We start from the raw sequence: 21284 nt of genomic DNA on the forward strand, positions 1-21284 counted from the left end.
GCATTTCCTTGATTTTTTTTTTTTTTTTTTTTGAGATGGGAGTCTTGCTTTGTCGCCAGGCTGGAGTGCAGTAGCGCGATCTCGGCTTACTGCAGCCTCTGCCTCCTGGTTCAAGTCATTCTCCTGCCTTAGCCTCCCAAGTAGCTAGGACTACAGACATGCGCCCCCACGCCAGGCTAATTTTTGTATTTTTATGAGAGACAGGGTTTCACCATGTTGGCCAGTATGGTCTCAATCTCCTGACCTCATGATCTGACCACCTTGGCCTCCCAAAGTGCTGGGATTGCAGGCATGAGCCACCACTCCCAGCCAAATAATGATTTCTTTTTAAAGCAGCATGCTAACAGCTTCTAAAAACAGGATATTTGTGCATATCTCTCATATATATGTGTATATACATATTCTCCTAGATGAAATGGAAAAATATGCTCACCTAGGCTTAACATTTTCAGTAATTACAGAATACGAGCTTTTAGTTCCTTTGTTTCTACAGGCCCAGGAGCCTGGATACCACATCCACTCTCTCTGGTTCAAGTATGAATGTTTGGGATGATTGACCTAAGTCAAAGTGAAAGAAAAAGACACTTCAGATGTTTAAGCATTTTTATTTTTTTCAAGACAGAGTCTCACTCTGTCACCCACTCTGGAGTGCAGTGGTGCAATCTCCGCTCACTGCAACCTCCACCTCTTAGGTTCAAGTGATTCTCCTACCTCAGCCTCCTGAATAGCTGGGACTACAGGCATGTACCACCTCTCCTGGCTAATTTTTGTGTTTTTAGTAGAGATGGGGTTTTACCATGTTGGCTGGGCTGCTTGGAACTCCTGACCTCAGGTGATCCACCCACCTTGGCCTCCGAAAGTGTTGGGATTACAGGTTTGAGCCACCACCCCCCGGCCAGTTAAGCATTTTGAAAGGATAAAATTGTCAAGTGTCATGTAACACATGTCCAGAATATCTGGCCTACATTGAGGTCAGATGGTGGGGGGAGAAGCACAGAGGGAGGAGGAAAGGACAAGTCATCCCATCTTATATATAATCTAGGAAAGAAAGGTGAGGGCCCACCAAGGCAAATGGGTGATGGGAAATGAGACAGCTATAGGTAGCATGGAGCATCCTTCTAGTTTCTTTTTTTCTTTCCTTCTAGTTTCAAGACAGGAAAATTGGGCCAGGGGTTAGGTCTGGCAGGCTGACAGTCAAAGCCAGGGATGCATGGTTGATGATACCTAACTAGTTTTCTTTACTCCCCACAGTGGAACTGCTTGATACCAGTGTGTTGAATTCTGACTGGTCTCATCTGCCTCACAATGTGTGGGCTTCCACCTTGCTTTAGCAGGACAGAGAGCAGGTTTGGTTTGTTTGATATCTCTAGGTGGGACTGAGCCTCCATCCTCAAGTGTAAGGTCTATTCATGACTGATAGTGGCCTCTCTCTGCTTCTAGAGGAAGCTTTTGCTCCTTAGTTGGTGAGATCCTCATTCTTTCACCAAATAAATCAATTGGCCACCCCAAATCTCTGTCTCCAGTGAGCTCTGAGCATGCACAAAAGTGCCCCAAAAGCAAGACTGTTGCTTGCCATGTCCACACCAGAAAGGAAGTTGCTCTGACCAAAGCTAGGAACACAAATGCTTCCAAGCACAAGAATTTTCTCAATGGTTCTGAAAGGGGGCTGAGCACAGTGGCTCACATCTGTAATCCCAGCACTTTGGGAGGCTGAGGTGGGCAGATCACCCAAGGTCAGGGGTTCAAGAGCAGCCTGGCCAACATTCTGAAACCCTGTTTGTACTAAAAATACAAAAATTAGCCAGGTGTGTTGGTGGGCACCTGTAATACCAGCTACTCGGAAGCTGAGGCAGGGAGAATTGCTTGAACCTGGGAGGTGGAGGTTACAATGAGCCGAGATCATGCCACTGCACTCCAGCCAGGAAAACAGAGCAATACTCCATCTCAAAAAAAAAAAAAAAAAAAAAGTCAAAAGTGCTACTCTGAATGGATGGACTCTGGGTGTTCTGACTGAAGGCAAGAATAGGAGTGGCTCCCTAAAATTATATGCTGTTATACCCTCTGATTACAACAAATATGGTCTGGTCAGGAATATCTGAGTCATTGTAGAAAGAGACATATAGACACGCACAAGTATGGTGTAGTCTCCACCCCTTATAGCTCTGTGCTTTGTCCAGGTGAGCCCTTACTACTCTGATTGGGAGACAGGAATATGGGGACTTTTAAACACACATTTGCACCTGCAGCAGACGTGCTACACCCACCTGAACCCCAGGCACTCTGACTGAGGTCATAAGCTTTGTACAGAAGTCATCTGTCTCCAACCAGAGGTATGGCACTGTCCCCTCTGATAGCAATTCAAGAGCACAGTGCTGGCATCTGGTGAGGGCCTTCTTGCTGCGTCATTACATGGTGGAGCACATCACATGGCAAGAGCAAGATCCTGTCAGCTCAGGTGTCTCTCTTTTTTTTTTTTTTTTTTTTTTTTCTTGAGACGGAGTCTTGCTCTGTCTCCCAGGCTGGAGTGCAGTGGCCGGATCTCAGCTCACTGCAAGTTCCTCCTCCCGGGTTTATGCCATTCTCTCGCCTCAGCCTCCCAAGTAGCTGGGACTACAGGCGCCCGCCACATCGCCCGGCTAAGTTTTTTTTGTATTTCTTTAGTAGAGACGGGGTTTCACCGTGTTAGCCAGGATGGTCTCGATCTCCTGACCTCGTGATCTGCCCGTCTCGGCCTCCCAAAGTGCTGGGATTACAGGCTTGAGCCACCACGCCCGGCCAGGTGTCTCTTTCTCTTACCAGTCCCATTATAGGGGTCCACCCTGATGACTTTATCGAATCCTCATTACCTCCCAAAGGCCCCCACCTTCAAACATATTGACATAGGAATTTGGGGATTGAGTTTTTAATACACGAAATTTGGTTGACACATTCAAACCATAGCAGATGCCAAAGGTGGACATGGGGGAGTCAAATTCCCAAAAGCTGACACAGTGGTGCTGTCATTGGTTAAGTTTGAAGGGTTTTGAGGGGCTGCCAGGTTCTTCAAAGGGAAACAGCTGTTAATGTTGCAGGGAGAGACAGGAAGATAACAGATGGGGAAATGGGCATGGTATCCATGTTGATTTCATCAGAGTCAAAGGCAGTCTGAAGAGGGTCTGCTTACTATAGTGGAAGTGACTGCAGAAGCAGTGGTAGGAGGGCCAGAAAAGATAGGGCATTGAAGAGAGTGGCTTCCTGTTGAGGCCTGTCAGGAACCCTAGATTTCAGCTGACAGGTGTTTCCTGGGTCAAAAGGCAATGTTGGAAATTCAGGTAGGGCTGTTGACCATAAAAACAGGTGGGTGGGTGGAGACTGCATTCCTTACAAGGGATATCTGCTCCATACTGGGATGGAACTGGTCAAATGGGAGAATACTCATCCTAGATCCTAGGGGAGACCAGGAGATGGAAACCTGTGAAAAGGGATTGGTATCCATGTAGTTTATACCAGAGTACAAAGTAGGCTTGAGGTTATGTCTGCAGATGACTGGCTGTAATAGTGAAAATGCTTGAGGCACCAGTGATGGGCTGCTCTGTGAAGATGGGCATACAGGTGGAAGAATCTGTAAGAAAAAGGGAGAAAAATCCACAACGAATTAATTCTGATTAGATGACTAGATAGATTCTGATTAGATGACTAGACTGATAGATGACTCAATTCTGCAGGAGGTAGACTTGAAGCAAAGGGCAAGGGGTTAGGAGATGTGGTGAGGTCAAAAGTAGAGATCTAGGCTAGGCGTGGTGGCTCACACCTGTAATCTCAGCACTTTGGGAGGCCGAGGCAGGCAGATCATGAGGTCAGGAAATAGAGACCATCCTGGCCAACATGGTGAAATCTTCCTGGGCAGGGATCTAGGCGGTAAGGATGGGACTGACCACACAGAGGAGACTGCCTACTAAAAATACAAAAATTAGCTGGGCGTGGTGGCACATGCCTGCAGTCCCAGCTACTCTGGAGGCTGAGGCAGGAGAATCGCTTGAACCTGGGAGGTGGAGGTTGCAGTGAGCCAAGATCGCACCACTGCACTCCAGCCTGGTGACAGTGCGAGACTCCGTCTCAAAAAAAAAAAAAAAAAAAAAAAGTAGTGGTCTGGGCTGGGTATGGTGGCTCACATCTGTAATCCCAGCACTTTGAGAGGCTGATGCACAAGGATCACTCAAAAGCAGGAGTTCCAGACCAGCCTGGGCAACATAGCGAGATTCCATCTCTACAAAAAAATAATGCCTGTAGTCCTAGCTGCTCTGGCGGCTGAGGTGGGAGGATGGTGTGAGCCTAGGAGTTTGAGGCTGCAGTGAGCCATGATTGCACCACTACATTCCAGCCTGGGATGAATAAATAGTGCCCCCCCCTCCAAAAAAAAAAAAAATCTGCAGATGAGGGATAGAAATGGAAATGGCTTTTATTCCCATAAAGGGGAACTCCCCAAATGATATCGAACCTAAGGGGAGAAACAAGAACAGAAAGAAAAAAAAAGGAGAGTTAATGATCTGTATATGGGGTGAGGACTAGTACAGGGGCAGAAGGGACTGGGAGCCTGGAAGACAGGACAGCCAAGTCAGTGGCTGATAACATGGTAGTATCAGCAAACTACAAGGTGAAAATGGCCAAGGGTGGGGTGCCTGCTGTCCCTGCAACAAGCAGGAAGAAGGAAGGGGCAGGCTGAGGGGCACTGCACTGCTATCTGAAGGGGCCTTGATTTTCTCTTCTAAGAACATGTGGTTAGACTGGGGCTTTCTTATTCGAGCCTACATCTTCTCCAATGACTATACAAAAAAGCTTAGGAGAGGTTGGGCAGCTCACCTTGACCTCAAAAAATAGCAGCGGCAGTGGGAGCAGCAGGCGAGTTGGAACTTTGTTTACAGAGTCTACAACTGGCAGACGTGGGTTGAGAGTTCCTGTTTGAAACCCTTCTTCCCTTCATCTTCTCTGTCTTCAGAGAGAACTGGACCTCCAGAGAGGTAGGAATCCCCTAGCGGCACTGCCTGAGCTGGTATTGGCATGGCCTTTGATGAATGAGCTCATACAATACCTCTTTCTCATCGAAGGCGTCTTCCGGGGGTTGGAGAGGAGGTTTCCCTTCAATGGCCCGGGACTGCACGGGAATGAAGTTAGGACTTCGTTGTCTTGGGGATAGATCTGATGACTCACTCCCACTGCGATGGGTGGGGGTAGGGGAGCTTCTCTGCGCTGGGATCACTATACTCATCCTTCACCTTCACTATGCCTGGCTGCTCTCTCCTATGGTCCTCATCTCCGTCTTCCTGGGCAGGGATCTAGGCAGTAAGGATGGGATCGACCTCACAGAGGAGACTGCCTACTCAGATAGCAATGGAGGAGAGTCGGTTTGGGCCCTGGATGACAGATCGTAACTGTCCTGCGTGGCTGAGCATCTTAGAGTGAACAGCAGACAGCACCGGCTTCATGTGAGAGTCCTGCCTGGACATTGAGGATGGATCCGAATGAGGAGCGCAGAGCCTGATGGATCAGACACCACCACCCCTTAGCGGCGATGAAACCGAGGGGTAGAGGTGCAGGATCGCGGGAAGCACTTGTCGAGCTAGGCCAAGGAGAGAGGTGCAGGGAGAGCGAGGTGATCCAGACCAGACAGGGAACTCTGTGGGGCGTGGCGGGGCCGGGGTGAAGCTTGCAGAGGTAGTTGCCCGTGAAGAGCAGCTTGTGCGCTGTTGGATCCTTGGAGTGGAGTGGGAACTCCGAGGCGAAGCGCACCCTGTTTTAGCCAGATGCCGGTGAGCGGCCGTTGGAACGCTTGGCAGAGAAAGCTTGCGCGAGCCCAGGGCGCGAAGAAATACAACAAAGGGCCAACGGTGAGGTCCAACGGTCCGATCCCATCCGGACTCGAGCTGCAACCGAGTGGTTGCAGGCGTTAGGCTCCCAGCGGCTCCCGGCCATTAAATGGGGATTCAGGACTGCCGAGGCTCACTCGGCATCTGGCCTGAGGGTGGGAGATTTGGCAACCAGTGCCCGTGGGTGCGCCCGCCCTTGCCGCTGGGGACTCTGGAGGCAGACCTTGCCCAAAGCTGGAGGCGGGAACTCCCCAGATCCTCCCACAGTAGGGAGCTGGCTCACAGGGAAGGTGCCTGGGGAGGGGCCGGGCGGTGCTGTCTCCTGACTCCGCCCAGGCAGCCCCGCCGCTGCAGCCGGCCTGGGCTAGTGTAGGGAGAAGACACCAGCGCAGGCAGGGAGCAAGCGCCCCCAGCTGCTTCCTTGCAGGCAGCGGCCACATTGCCAGAGAGGACCCAGTTTCCCTTCTCTCCTCTCTATACAGGTAGCGTGGGAGGATGCCGCCTCCTTCAGGAAGCTCTCTTGCGCCTCTCCGAGTCCTGGAGGCAGGCGGCACTTCTCTGTGGTCGCCTAGAAGGGTATGAACTTAGGGCATCCCCATCTGGGCTGTGAAGGTTTCTGACTTGGGGACCAGATGCTCAGACCTTCCTGGATGTTGCTTCCCACAATAGCTCTACCTGGCAGGCAGGTTCTCTTCATTTTGCAAATTTGGTAAAACAGCATTTGCAAAACTTTAGAACCTTCCTTGGCTCACACAGGTGGTAGTGGCCCTGCCAGGATTTGACCCAGGCTCTCGGATTCCAGAGTTCCTGAATTTAACTACCTGTACTGTGATGCCGCCTTATCATGTGTGCATCGTGCATTACTATTTTTTTATAGCCTGTAGGGTACTTAGCCCCATGCACACCTACAGTGATCACAGGCACTGCCCACTGGAAGGTCTTCTTTGGCTGGGTTCCAGTTTCCTCAGAAGATGTAGGGCAGGGAGTTCCACTTGTCAGCACATGCCACAGGGCCTTTCTCTTCAAATGGACCCCAGCAACCAACCACTCAGCTGTCTCAGCAAACATAAAAGATGGCACATCAGGTGGATGCAAGATTCACCGTGGCTTAACATCCTTGTGCCCCAAGGGACCAGGATCTCCCATAATAATTCCACAGAACAGATTTCAGAGTTTGGCCAAAATGGAAAACTTACCAATATTAACTTTTCTAATCCATCTCATGGGATATATTTCCATGTATTTCAATCTTTTACATTTTTTCTCAGCAATGTTTTATACCAAGGGTCAGCAAATTTCAGCCCATGGGCCAAATATGGCCCATAGCCTGTTTTATTTTCATTTTTATTTTTGAGAGGGAGTCTTGCTCTGTCACCCAGGCTGGAGTGCAGTGGCATGATCTTGGCTCACTGCAACCTCCACCCACCCCCGAGTTCAAGCGATTCTCTTGCTTCAGCTTCCTGAGTAGCTCAGATTACAGGCACCCGCCACCATGCCCGGCTAATTTTTGTATTTTAGCAGAGACAGGTTTCACCATGTTGGTCAAGCTGGTCTCGAACTCCTGACCTCAAATGATCCACCCGCCTTGGCCTCCCAAAGTGCTGAGATTAAGAGTGTGAGCCACCACGCCTCACTCAGCCTGTTTTTATAAGGCCAGTTAGCTAAGAATGATGTTAGTGTCTTTAAAAGGTCTTTAAAAACAACAGAAAATTCCAGAGAATATGTGACAGAGATCATACGCGACCTATAAAGCCTATATTATTTACTCCCTGGCCCTTTACAGAGAAAGTTTGCAGCTACTCTTTTGTAGTTTTCTGTGTATAGGTCTTACTTGGCTTTTGCTAATTTATCCCTAAGTATGTTATGGGATTTGCAAATGTTATTTTCAAATAGTTCATTGGTAGAACACAGAAAATGCATTAAATATATATGTATATATATAGTCCTTGTATACACACATACATATATACACACACACCTTATATTATTGGGGTCTTGCTAAATTCATTGTTTATTTTTGGTTTTGTGTGTGTGTGTGTGCAGATTCCTTTGGGTTTTCTACATATATTTTCCATGCATCATGTATGAATAAAGTCAGTTTTACTTTTTTTTTTTTTTTTTTGAGACGGAGTCTCGCTCTGTCACCCAGGCTGGAGTGCAGTGGCTGGATCTCAGCTCACTGCAAGCTCTGCCTCCCGGGTTTACGCCATTCTCCTGCCTCAGCCTCCCGAGTAGCTGGTACTACAGGCGCCCGCCACCTCGCCCGGCTAGTTTTTTTATTTTTTAGTAGAGACGGGGTTTCACCGTCTTAGCCAGGATGGTCTCGATCTCCTGACCTCGTGATCCGCCCATCTTGGCCTCCCAAAGTGCTGGGATTACAGGCTTGAAGTCCTGGGATTACAGGCTTGAACAGATTACTTCTGTTTCAACCTGCATGCCTTTTATTTCTCTTATCTTCTACGTTTGCAGAGACCAACAACTGTCAGCACAGCAAAACTGGGCATTTCTTTTCTAACTGAGCTTTGCAGCTACCTACACAGTTGTGTGTGGCATCTTCTCCTGGGGGCAAGGACATGAGATGACATCAGGTGGGTGCAGGATCTATCCTGGCTTAAAAGCTTTATGCCCCATGGACACCGATATCTCTGGTAATAATTTCATAGAAAACTTTCAGGGTCCTGGTCGAAATGGATGATTTACCTGTCTTAAACGTTATCTTAAGTGAATGACTTAACTTTTTCTGGTCCACTATCATAGTATGCATTTTGTGTATATGTGTGTGTGTACATATAGATAGACTTATATATATATATATGCATGTATATATATGCATGTACTCACATATATGCGTATATATACGTGCACATATATATCTATGCCTATGTATCTGTCTATTGGTATGTAGTTGGATACAGCAAAAGTAATTGCTTTTTTATATGGCACCTCAGTAAATTCCCTTCTTATCTCTTGTAGTTGTTTTGTATATCGGGTAGTGTTTTCTACATATACAATTATGTTTTCTATGCATAAAGGGACTTTTTTCTTTTTAATCTGTATGATTTTATTTTTCTTACCTTTTACAGTTACTGTGATCTCCAGTAAAATGTTTAATACAAGTGGAGACAATAGATAACCTTTTCCAACTCCTGATCGGGGGAAAAGTGCTCAGTGTGCGATTAACTTAAGGCTTTTATAGATGTGCTTTATCATGTAAAGGCTGCTCCCTTCAATTCTTTCTATACTGAGAAATTTTTTGAAAGCGGTGTTAAATTTTTTCAACCCATGTCACAAATCTGCATATGTACTCCTCTAAACCTAATATAAAAGTTGGAAAGAAAAATAAAACTATTACTTGAAACCCATGTTGTCATAGAAGAGATGTTTTTATAAATTAAGTAATGATTGCTTGTGAGCTATTGTGTCTGGAGTCAAAGGTGTATTAAAATTAATCTAAGAACTCTTGCCATAACTACAAAAACAAATGTGCCAGGCCACAAAAAAATACATGTTAAAAAGTTTTGTGCATCAAAAGACACTATCTAACAGAGTGAAAAGACAACCCAGGCAATTGAAAAAAATACTTGTAAGTCATATATTTGAGAAGGGATTGATATCCAGAATTAAAATTTTTTTCAATTACTTTGTCCAAAGCTATTGAGATAATCATATGACTTTTTGTTTGTTCTCTTAATATGGTGAATTACATTTTTAATTTTGAGTGTTAGACCAACCTTACATACCTGGGACAAACCCCACTTGGTCATGCTAAGTCATTCTTTTCTGTTTGGTTGAATTTAATTTCCAAGATGTTGTGAAAGAATTTTATGTTGGCCGGGCATAGTGGCTCACGCCTGTAATCCCAGCACTTTGGGAGGCTGAGGTGGGTGGATCACCTGAGGTCAGGAGTTCAAGACCAGCCTGATCAACATGGTAAAACCCTGTCTCTACTAAAAATACAAAAATTAATCGGGTGCGGTAGTGCATGCCTGTAGTTACAGCTACTCGGGAGGCTGAGACAGGAGAATTGCTTGAACCTGGGAGGCAGAGGTTGCAGTAAGCCGAGATCACGCCACTGCACTCCAGCCTGGCTGACAGAGCGAGAAGAAGAAAATAAAAAAGAATTTTATGTCTATTTTCATGAGGTTTATTAATCTGTTGTATCCCTTTCTTGCTCGGTTTTTATATTAGGGTAATGTCAGTTATACAGAATGAGTTAGGAAAAATTGCTTTCTCTATTCTCTGAAAGAATATGTTTAATGCTGGTAAAACATCTTTCTTATATGTTTCATAGAATTCACCATTAAAATCATTTGGACCTGCTGTTTTCTTTTTGGAAAGATATTTTTAGTTCCTTTTTGTTCCTTTAATATCTTTCAGATCTGCATTCATGCCCCATTTTTATTCATGATATTGGTAATTCTTGTTATGTTTTTACACTTTATTGAGATGTAGTTCACATAGCCATATAATGTACTCAATCAAAGTGTATAATTCAGTGTTTTGTAATATATTCATAGATATGTACAACCATCACCAGAGTCCATTTTAGAACCTTTTATCATCTCAAGAAAACCCTCTACTTTTCAGCTATGAGTCTATATCCTTCAACTCTTGGAACCCACTGATCTGTTTTCTGTTTCTATGGATCTCCTGTTCTGGACATTTCATATAAATAGAACCGTAAGATATATGGTCTTTTGTGTCTGGCTTTTTTCACTTGGCATAATGTTTTCAAGATTCATCCATGTTGTAGCACGGATGTTTTTATGGCCAAATAATGTGCGTTTTTATGACCAAATAACATTCTGTTATATGGATGTACCACTTTCGTTTACCCAGTAATCACTTTGGATTGTTTCTACCTTTCAGCCATTACGAAAAATGCTGCAAACACTGATATACAAGTTTTTGTGTGGGCATGGGTTGCTTTCATTTATCTTGGGTACATGCTTCAAAGTAGAATTACTAGGTAATACAGTAACTCTTTTTGATAGTTTGAGAAACTGACAGATTGTTTTCCAAAGTAGCCACCCCATTCAACATTCCCACCAACAGTGTTTGAGGTTCCAGGTTCAAATTTCCCCAGGTTTTTGCTTATTTGACTTTTTGATTCTAGCCATCCTAGTGGGTATGAAATGACACATCACTGTGGTTTTGATTTGCATTTCTCTAATGACTAATGTTGCTAACCATCTTTTTGTTTGCAAATTGACCATTTGTATGTCTTCTTTGGAGAAATGTCTATTCGTATCCTTTGCTTATTTTTAAATAGGTTTTTATCTTTTATAATTGAGTTGTAATAGTTAGTTATACATTATGAATACAAGCCTCTTACCGCATATATGATTTGCAAATATTTTTTTCCCATTCTATGGGTTTTATTTTCAATTTCTTGATGGTATCTTTTGAAGCACAAAAGTTACTCATTTTGATGTAGGAAAAAATTTATCTAGTTTATCTTTTGCTTGTTATTTGCTGCCACGTCTAACAAACCATTCCCAAAATCAATGTCATGAAGCTTTTTCTATATGTTTTCTTCTAAGAGTTTTATAGTTTTAACTCTTAATTTATGTAGTCAATTCACATTGAGTTAATTTTTGTATATGGTGCAAGGCAATGGTCCAACTTTATTCTTTTGCATGTGACTATCCAGTTGCCCCAGCACTATTTGTTGAAAGATTACTTTTCCCTCATTGAATGGTCTTAGCACCTTTATTAAAAAATCAGTTGACCAAAGATATATGGGTTTTGCACTGGTACTAGGTCCAAAATGGTGGAGTAGAAGCAAGCTGGCTTCACTCTCACCACAGAAAACAGAAACAAATATCCAGCACAAAGATAATCACCAGCAATATCCCAGAACTCAGATGAGAGGGTCCCCTGGGCAGAAACCCCTAGCTAGCCTTCCTACCCTGCCAGGGTAGCCCCTTTGGGACTCCCTCATTCAGGATGGGCAGATCTCAAAATGTTTGCTAGAGCAAAGACACACCTGGGCTTAAGGTGCCACCTAGCACCATAAAGGAGAGAGTGACCTAGTAAAAAAGATACTCAACAGATAAACTGCAAAGAATCTCTAAGCAAACATATCTAAGAAAAACAAAAACAAGGCCGGGCGCGGTGGCTCAAGCCTGTAATCCCAGCACTTTGGGAGGCCGAGATAGGCGGATCACGAGGTCAGGAGATCGAGACCATCCTGGCTAACATGGTGAAACCCCGTCTCTACTAAAAATACAAAAAACTAGCCGGGCGAGGTGGCGGGCGCCTGTAGTCCCAGCTACTCTGGAGGCTGAGGCAGGAGAACGGCGTAAACCCGGGAGGCGGAGCTTGCAGTGAGCTGAGATCCGGCCACTGCACTGCAGCCTGGGCGACAGAGCAAGACTCCGTCTCAAAGAAAGAAAAAAAAAAAAAAAAAAAACCAGACAGAGAAAGCTGGAATAACTAACACATCCTTCAGTGCAAAGACATAGATGTAGATCCATAAGAAACAATAGCAGACAGGGAACCATGACCTCCCCAAAAGGACAAAGTAAAGAGCCAGTGACCAATCCTAGCAAGATGACAATAGGCAAGCTCTATGATCAGGAATTCAAAACAGCAGTTTTAAGGCAACACAGTGATTTCCAAGATAATACCGAAAAGCAATTCAGAAATTTATCAGAGAAACGTAACAAAATGATTGAAATAATTAAAAAATCGAACAGAAGATTTATGGGTTTATTTCATGCAATTGTAGACACTCTATTTTATTGATCTATATGTCTATCCTTGTGCCAACACCACACAGTCTTGATTACTATTATATTGCAATAACTTTTTTTTTTTTTTTTTTTTTTGAGACAGGGTCTTGCTGTGTCATCCAGGCTGGGGTGCAGTGATATGAGCATGGCTCACTGTAGCCTTGATCTCCCAGCTTCAAGCAATGCTCCCACCTTGGCCTCCCAAAGTGCTGGGATTACAGGCATGAACCACCATGCCTGGCCCATTGCAGTAAGTTTTGAAATCAGTAAGTGTGAGTTCTCCTACTTTGGTTTCCTCCCTCCCTCCCTCCCTCCCTCCCTTCCATCCTTCTTTCCTTCCTTCCTCCCTCCCTCTCTCCCTTCCTCCCTTCCTCCCTTCCTTCCTTCCTTTCTTCTTCTTTCTCTTTTTTTATTTTTTTGAGATGGAGTCTCACTCTGTCACCCAAGCTGGAGTGCAGTGGCGTGATCTTGGCTCACTGCAACTTTTGACTCCCTGATTCAGGCGATTCTTCTGCCACAGCCTCTCCAGTAGCTGGGATTATAGGCACGTGCCACCACACCTGCCTAATTTTTATATTTTTAGTAGAGATGGGGTTTCACCATGTTGGCCAGGATGGTCTCGACCTCTTGATCTTGTGATCCGCCTGCCTTGGCCTCCCAAAGTGCTGCGATTACAGGCATGAGCCACCACACCTGGCCTCGTTTTTGTATTTTTAGTAGGGATGGGATTTCGCCATGTTGGTCAGGCTGATCTCAAACTCCTGACCTCAGGTGATCTGCCCGCCTTGGCCTCCCAAAGTGCTGGAATCACAGGCGTGAGCCACCATGCCCGGCTGTTTTTCTTTTTCAAACTGTTTGGCTACTTAGGGTTCCTTGTGATTCCATATGAATTTTACAATCAGCTTATCACTTTCTGCAAAGTGGTCAGCTGGGATTCTGCTAGAGTCGGCATTGAATCTGTAGATCAGTTTGGGGAATATTGTCATCTTAACAATATCAAGCCTTCTTATTCGTGAATGTGCATTCTTTTTCCTATTCTGTAGATATTTTTTATTCTTTTTTTTTTTTTTTTTTTTTTTGAGACGGAGTCTTGCTCTGTCGCCCAGGCTGGAGTGCAGTGGCTGGATCTCAGCTCACTGCAAGCTCCACCTCCTGGGTTTACGCCATTCTCCTGCCTCAGCCTCCCGAGTAGCTGGGACTACAGGCGCCCGCCTCGTCGCCTGGCTAGTTTTTTGTATTTTTTTAGTAGAGATGGGGTTTCACCGTATTAGCAAGGATGGTCTCGATCTCCTGACCTCGTGATCCGCCCGTCTTGGCCTCCCAAAGTGCTGGGATTACAGGCTTGAGCCACCGTGCCCGGCCGATATTTTTGACTCTCTTTAAACAATGTTTTGTAGTTTTCAGAGTATATATTGAAAATGTTTTTGTTAAATTTATTCCTAAATGTTTTATTCTTTATGATGTTACTGTAAATGAAATTGTTTACTTAATTTTAGTTTTGGATGATTCATTGCAAGTGTATACAAATACAATTGATTTTTATATATCAATTTATATCTTATAATACTGCTGAACTAGTTTATTAGTTCTAATAGATTTTTCATTGGATTCTTTTGGACATTTCCCACAAAATAACTCTAATCTGCAAATTTCCCTAGCTACAGACTCAAGTACAATAATAAATAAAAGTGATGAGAGTAGACATTATAATCTTGTTTTTTTGTTTTGTTTTGTTTGTTTGTTTTTTGAGACAGAGTCTTACTTTGTCACCCAGTCTGGAATGCAGTGGCATAATTACAGCTTACCACAGCCTTGACCTCCTGGGCTCAGGTGATCCTCCCACCTCAGCCTCCCAAGTAGTTGGGACTACAGGTGCCCACCACCATGCCTGGCTAATTTTTTTGTAATTTTTGTAGAGACAGGGTTTTGCCATGTTGCCCAGGCTGGTCTCGAACTCCTGGGCTCAAGCAATCTGCCTGCCTCAGCCTCCCAAAGTGGTAGGATTACAGACATGAGCCACTATGCCCAGCCTATAATCTTGTTCTTAAACTTAGAGGGAAAGCATCCAACTTTAATCATTATGATGTTTGCTGTGGGTTTTTTGTACTTGCTCTTATCAGGTTGAGGAAGTTCATTTTTATTACTACTTTGTTGAGTTTTAAAAAATTATTATTATGGCCAGGCATGATGGCTCACACCTGTAATCCTAGCACTTTGTTTTATTTTTTATTTATTTATTTATTTATTTATTTATTTATTTATTTATTTATTTATTTATTTTTTTGAGACGGAGTCTCGCTCTGTCACCCAGGCTGGAGTGCAGTGGCCAGACCTCAGCTCACTGCAAGCTCCGCCTCCCGGGTTCACGCCATTCTCCTGCCTCAGCCTCCCGAGTAGCTGGGACTACAGGCGCCGCCACCTCACCCGGCTAGTTTTTTGTATTTTTAGTAGAGACGGGGTTTCACTGTGTTAGCCAGGATGGTCTCGATCTCCTGACCTTGTGATCCGCCTGTCTCGGCCTCCCAAAGTGCTGGGATTACAGGCTTGAGCCACCGCGCCCGGCCAATCCTAGCACTTTGGAAGGCCAAGGCCAGCAGATCACTTGAGCTCAGCAGTTTGAGACCAGCCTGGGCAACATGGCAAAACTCCATCTCTATATTGAAAAATAAAAATAATTAAAAAATTACTATTATGAAAAGATGTTGAATTTTGTGATATGCTTCTTCTGCATGTGTTGAAATACCATATGATTTGTTTTTTGTTCTACTGATATTATGTATTACAATAGTTTATTTTTGGATGTTAAACCAACCTTGCATTGCTGGCATACATTCTTTTTATATATTGTTGGGCTTTGTTTACTAGTGCTCTGTTGAGAGTTTTGCATCCATATTTATAAGAATCATATTGGCCTGTACTTTTCTCTTTTTATGATGTCTTTGTCTTATTTTGGTATCAAGATAATGCTGGTTTCATAAAATGAGTTAACTGTCCATAAAATGAACAGTTCACAAAGAATTGGTATTAATTCTTTGTTAAATGTTTAACAAAATTCAGTCATCTGGACCTGGAAGTTTTTTTTTTTTTTTTTAGATGGAGTCTTGCTCTGTTGCCCAGGCTGGAGTGCAGTGCAGTGGAGTGATCTTGGATCACTGCAGCCTCCGCATCCTGGGTTCAAGCGATTCTCCTGCCTCAGCCTCCTGAGTAGCTGGGACTACAGGCATGCACCACCACACCTGGCAAATTTTTTTTTTTTTTTGTATTTTTAGTAGAGATAGGTTTCACCATGCCGGCCAGGTTGGTCTTGAACTACTGACCTCAAGTGATCTGCCTGCCTTGGCCTCCCACAGTGCTGGGATTACAGGGGTGAACCACTGCTCCTGGCCCGGAACTGGAATATTTTGTGGGTGGTTTTTTTTTATTATGAATTAATTACTCCTCACTTGTTGTACGCCTGTTTAGATTATCCTATTTCTTCTCAAGTTAGCTTTCATAGTTTCTATGATTCTAGGGATTTGTCCATTTCACCCAAATTATATAATTTCTAGGTATAAAATTGTTCTAGTATTCCTTTATAGTTCTTTTAATTTCTATAATGTTGGTAGTAACGTTTCCTCTTTCATTTCTGATTTTGGTAATTTGAATCTTTTCTCCTTTTATCTTGGTCAGTATAGCTAAAAGTTTGCCAATTTTTATTCAATGGCCTGATATTTTATAATTGAGTTGTAGCAGTCCTTTGTTAGATACATATTTTGCAAATATTTTTTCTTGTTAAGGTTTACCTTTTCATTTTCTGAATTCTGCCTTTTTTGAACAGTATTTTTTTTTTAGATGGAGTCTCGCTCTGTCGCCCAGGCTGGAGTGCAATGGCGTGATCTCCGCTCATTGCAACCCCCACCTTCCAGGTTCAAGTGATTCTCCTGCCTCAGCCTCCTGAGTAGCTGGGACTACAGGCGCGCACCACCATGCCCAGCTAATTTTTTTTGTATTTTTAGTAGAGACAGGGATTCACCATGTTGGCCAGGATGGTCTCTATCTTTTGACTTTATGATCCGCTGCCTTGGCCTCCCAAAGTGCTGGGATTACAGGCATGAGCCACCATGCCCAGCTGTTTTGTTGTGAGACAGAGTCTCGCTTTGTCTCCCAGGCTAGAGTGCAATGGTGCAATCTCGGCTCACTGCAACCTCTGCCTCCTCCTGGGTTCAAATGATTCTCCTGCCTCAGCCTCCCAAGTAGCTGGGATTACAGGTGCCTGCCACCACGCCCAGCTAATTTTTGTATTTTTAGTAGAGATGGAGTTTCACCATGTTGGCCAGGATGGTCTTGAATTCCTGACCCCATGGTCTGCCCACCTAGGCCTTCCAAAGTGCTGGAATTACAGGTGTGAGCCACCGTGCCCGGGCTGAGTTCTCAGTTTTCTTATGGATTCTTTAGAATTCTCAATATGTACAATCACATCATCTGTGAACACAGACAATTTTACATCTTTCTTTCTAATTTGGATGCCTTTTATTTATTTTACTTGCTTAATTGCTCTGGCCAGGACTTCCAGTAGTAAGTTAAATGGAAGTAGTAAGAGCAGGAGTCCTTGCCTTGTTCCTAATTTTAGAGGAAAAGCTTTCAGTTTTTCACTGTTGACTGTATGTTAGCTATGGCCTTTTCCTATTGGCCTTTACTGTGTTGAGATACATCCCGTCTAATCTAATTTGTTGAGATATTTTTTCTTACGAAAGGGTGTTAAATTTCATCAAATGCCTTTTCTGCATATTCCAATTTCCAAAAGCTGATGGAGTTGTGCTGCCATTGGGTTTCAGAGCCACATAAAATGATTTTTATCCTTTATTATGTTAATACAGTAAATCACATTAATTGATTTTCATATATTGAACCATACTTGCATCTCAGGGATAAATCCCACTTGATTATGGTATCTGATTATTTTAATGTGCTGTTAAATTCAATTTGCTAATATTTTGCTAAGGATTTTTGCATCTGTGTTCATCAGGGATATTGGCCAATAGTCTTCTTTTCTTGTGCTATCTTTGGCATTGGTGTCAGGGTAGTGCTGGCGTCATAAAATGAGTTTGGAAGTGTACTCTCCTCTTCAATGTTCAATTTCCACATATACATGAATTTTCCAGTTTTCCTTCTGGTGTTGATTTCTAGTTTCATTCCATTTGGCTCAGATAAGATACTTGATATGATCTTCTTAAATTTGTTATTTGATCTTTTCCCCTCAGTTTCAGCTGGCTCTCCTAAACTGTGAATTATCTTAGAAAAGACTATATTTTCAGGAATTAAGTCTAGTGGAGACATAGCAGGACTCGACAGCCAGCCAGATCTAGATAAAATTGTAATTGATCTATACCCAAGAATATTTTATGTGGGCTTGAGAATAATGTGTATTCTGTTGCTATTGAGTGAGATGTTCTGTATATGCCTGTTAGGTCTATTTGGTCTTCAGTGTTGTTTAAGTCTTCTGTTTACTAATTGATCTTCTGTCTGCATGTTCTTTCTATTCATACAGAAAGTCAGGAATTGAAGTCTCCTATTATTGTCTATTTCTCCCTTTAGTCCTGTCAATGTTTGCTTTATATATTTAGGTGTTCTTATGTTTGGTTCATATATATTTATAATTGTTATATTTTCCTGATGAATTGACCCATGTATCATTATATAATGTCCTTCTCTGTCTCTTACAGTAGTTTTTGACTTAAAGTCTATTTTGTCCAATATAAGTGTAGCTACCGGACTCACTTGTGGTTACTATTCATGGAATATCTTTTTCCATTCATTCAATTTCAAACGATATATGTCCTTAATCTAAAGTGAGTTTCCTGTAAACAGAATGTGGTTGGGTAATTCTTTTTTTTTTTTTTAGACGGAGTCTTGCTCTGTCACCCAGGCTGGAGTGCGGTGGCGCAATCTCGGCTCACTGCAAGCTCCGCCTCCTGGGTTCATGCCATTCTCCTGCCTCAGCCTCCTGAGTAGCTGGGACTACAGGCATGCACCACCACACCTGGCAAATTTTTTTTTTTTTTGTATTTTTAGTAGAGACAGGGTTTCACCGTGGTCTCGATCTCCTGACCTCGTGATCCGCCCGCCTCGGCCTCCCAAAGTGCTGGGATTACAGGCGTGAGCCACCGCACCCGGCGGTAATTCTTTTTATCCATCCAGCTACTCTGTGTCTTTTGATTGAGAAATTTAATCTATTCATATTTAAAGTAATTATCGTTAGGGAAGGATTTACTATTTTTTTTTGTTCATTGTTGTTAGTCTAGTTCTGTTAGTTTCTGAAGAAATATTCTTAGTTTAGTGTTTTTACTGCTCCCATATCCCTACTAGTAACCCCTCCAACTTTACTTTTGATATATTCACCCGTCAGTCCTACTATATTGTAAATTCTGTTGAGGCAATAGATGCCTTTCAGCTATATGTCACTAGGCTCAAGCACAATGTCTATTGTAGAATCAACTCTGAATAAATATTTAGTAAAATAATATGTGTCAGCTAAGTGAAATGCTTATATTTTTCTTCTCCTCCCAGCTTCAACTGGTTCTCCTGAACCATGAATTATCTTAGGAATGATTGTATTTTCAGGAATTAAATCTAGTGGAGACGCAGCAGGACTCCACAGACAGCTAGATTTGGATAAAATGGTAAGGACTGTAATTTGCCATTTTAGGGTTTTATACTAGAGCCAGACCAATTACTTTTCCAAATAGACCTTATCTAGGTATTTTCTTGAAAAAATAATCTTTTCTGAATTTTCATGGAGCATGAAAACACTTCTATATAATTTGTGACATCCTAGACTTAAAATTTCCAATAATCACAAAGGAGCCATGAGCTTTTTCTTCCTTTTTTTCTTCTAGACATAAGGGCCTCTATGCCATACCCATCCTCTCTGGTCAAGGTGTGAATATGTGGGGATGATTTTCTTAAGTCTAAATGAAAGAGAAAGACACAAAGGAGACATTTAATTATTTTCAAAAGACCAAATTTGTTAAGTTTGTTTCCCTAACACACATCAGGGGTGGTCTGGCCTACAACCAAATCAGAGTAATGGGAGAGACGCAGAGAAGGAAAAGGCAAGGGCGGGTCACCCATCCCTTCCTCCTTTGAGCTTCTCTTCCTCATGGCTGCTATCCCTTACATCAAAACACAGAGATGTCAGATGTCAGCCTGTGCAGTTGTAAAGTGTGGCTGCACCACATCCTACTTGCTGAGCCACAGAACTTTGAAAAGTTACATCTGCCTCAACACAGCACCACTTATAGAAGTCAATTCTTCTTCCACAATTGAGTAAAAGAGCAAAGACATGTGAGCAGGAGGATCAATGAACAAAAACAAGGCATTCTCTCTCTCTCTATATATATACACACACAAACACGATGTATATATGTAATACACATACACATAATGTATATGTGTGTGTATATATACATACGCACATACATATAATGTGTATGTGTGTGTGTGTGTGTGGTGTGTGTGTTTATCAATCTAGGAAAGAAAGAAAAGGGCCCACAGAGGCAAATGGGCCAGACAAAAGGAGGCAGCTACAGGCAGCAGGGGGTCCTGCCAGTGTAAGACGGGAGGAAAACTGGCCCATAGCTTGGTTCTACCAGACTGACAGTTGAAACTGGGTGTGGTGTGGTGGATACTTACTGATCTTTTTCTTCTTTCCACAGTAGACCGCCTCAAGGCCAGTATATTGACTTCTGACCAGCCTCATCTGAACCCACACCCTTTAATATCTATACAAAACACCCTGAAGGGTTGGGCTGCCAGCTTTCTTTAGGATAACAGAGGGCAGGTTAAGTTTGTTTGACATAACTAGAAGAGGCAGAGCCTCTTCCTAATGGAGCAAGGTCCATTTATGGCAAGTTGTGGTCCCCAACCACTACCAGCTACTTCTGGATAGCTTTTGCCTAGAGTTGATGAGATATTGTTTCTTTCACTAGAAGAAAATGAATGAGTTGGTGATCCCAAACTTCGATCTCCAAAGGAAGCCTGGGCAGGTGACAAAGGTGCCTTAAGCAAGACTGCTGCTTCCATGCTCACGCTGGAGGTACATTTGCTCTGAAAGATGGAGCAAAAGTGCTGAAGCTTAGCACAGGATTAATGAACAAGAACAAGTCTATATTATATTACATTATATTATGTTATATTACATTATATTATATTATATTATATATTATATTATATTTATATAGCAATCTGGGAAAGAAAGAATGGGGCTTGTTAAGGCAAATGGGCAAGACAAAAGGGGATAGCTATAGGCAGCAAGGGGTCCTGCCAGTCTAAGACTAATGGAAAACTGGCCCATAACCAGGTATTTTCTCAGTGGTGTTCACTACACCAAGTCAAAGGGCTACTTTGTCTAGATAGAGCCCAGGTATTCTGAGTGGGTGCAGGAATAGAAGTGCCTCCCTAAAAGTGTATGCATGGTGTTCTCCTGTGAGACTGTATCAGATGTGCCCTAAGCATGACCACACCAGCAGCGGTGAATGACGGTGAGCATACAAATACCCTGGAGCACAGAAATGGGGCTGCCTCCTCCCAGAGTATCGCCTGTGCTCCAGACTGTGTACCCCAGGTCCTCTGCCAGTAGCATCTCCAATCACAGGTGAAATGCCAGCCCTTCAAACAGCACAGGTGGGCCCTAGGTATCTGATGGAAGGAATGAACAGATATATCA

General features: G+C 43.3%; 1 protein-coding gene across 3 annotated transcripts in view; it reads right to left on the reverse strand.

Moving 5' to 3' along the window:
- Positions 1-2886: 2886 nt before the first annotated feature.
- Positions 2887-21284, reverse strand: part of LOC104667127 — a 29484-nt gene continuing 11086 nt past the window's right edge. Inside the window, exons 1-2 of one of the 3 annotated variants that reach the window (XR_748638.2) lie at positions 4840-6740; positions 2887-3601 (exon numbers count right to left, since the gene is read on the reverse strand). Coding sequence is in view for 1 of the 3 variants with exons in the window: in XM_030913226.1 (XP_030769086.1) it covers positions 3308-3601; positions 5069-5245 (471 nt within the window). In the remaining 2 variants the exon portion in view is untranslated. Of the gene's footprint in view, positions 3602-4839; positions 6741-21284 lie in introns of those variants that run through there. The other 2 variants (XM_030913226.1, XR_004052182.1) reach the window with 2 other exon arrangements.

Source organism: Rhinopithecus roxellana, chromosome 12, assembly GCF_007565055.1.
Source record: "Rhinopithecus roxellana isolate Shanxi Qingling chromosome 12, ASM756505v1, whole genome shotgun sequence".
NCBI lineage: Eukaryota > Metazoa > Chordata > Mammalia > Primates > Cercopithecidae > Rhinopithecus > Rhinopithecus roxellana.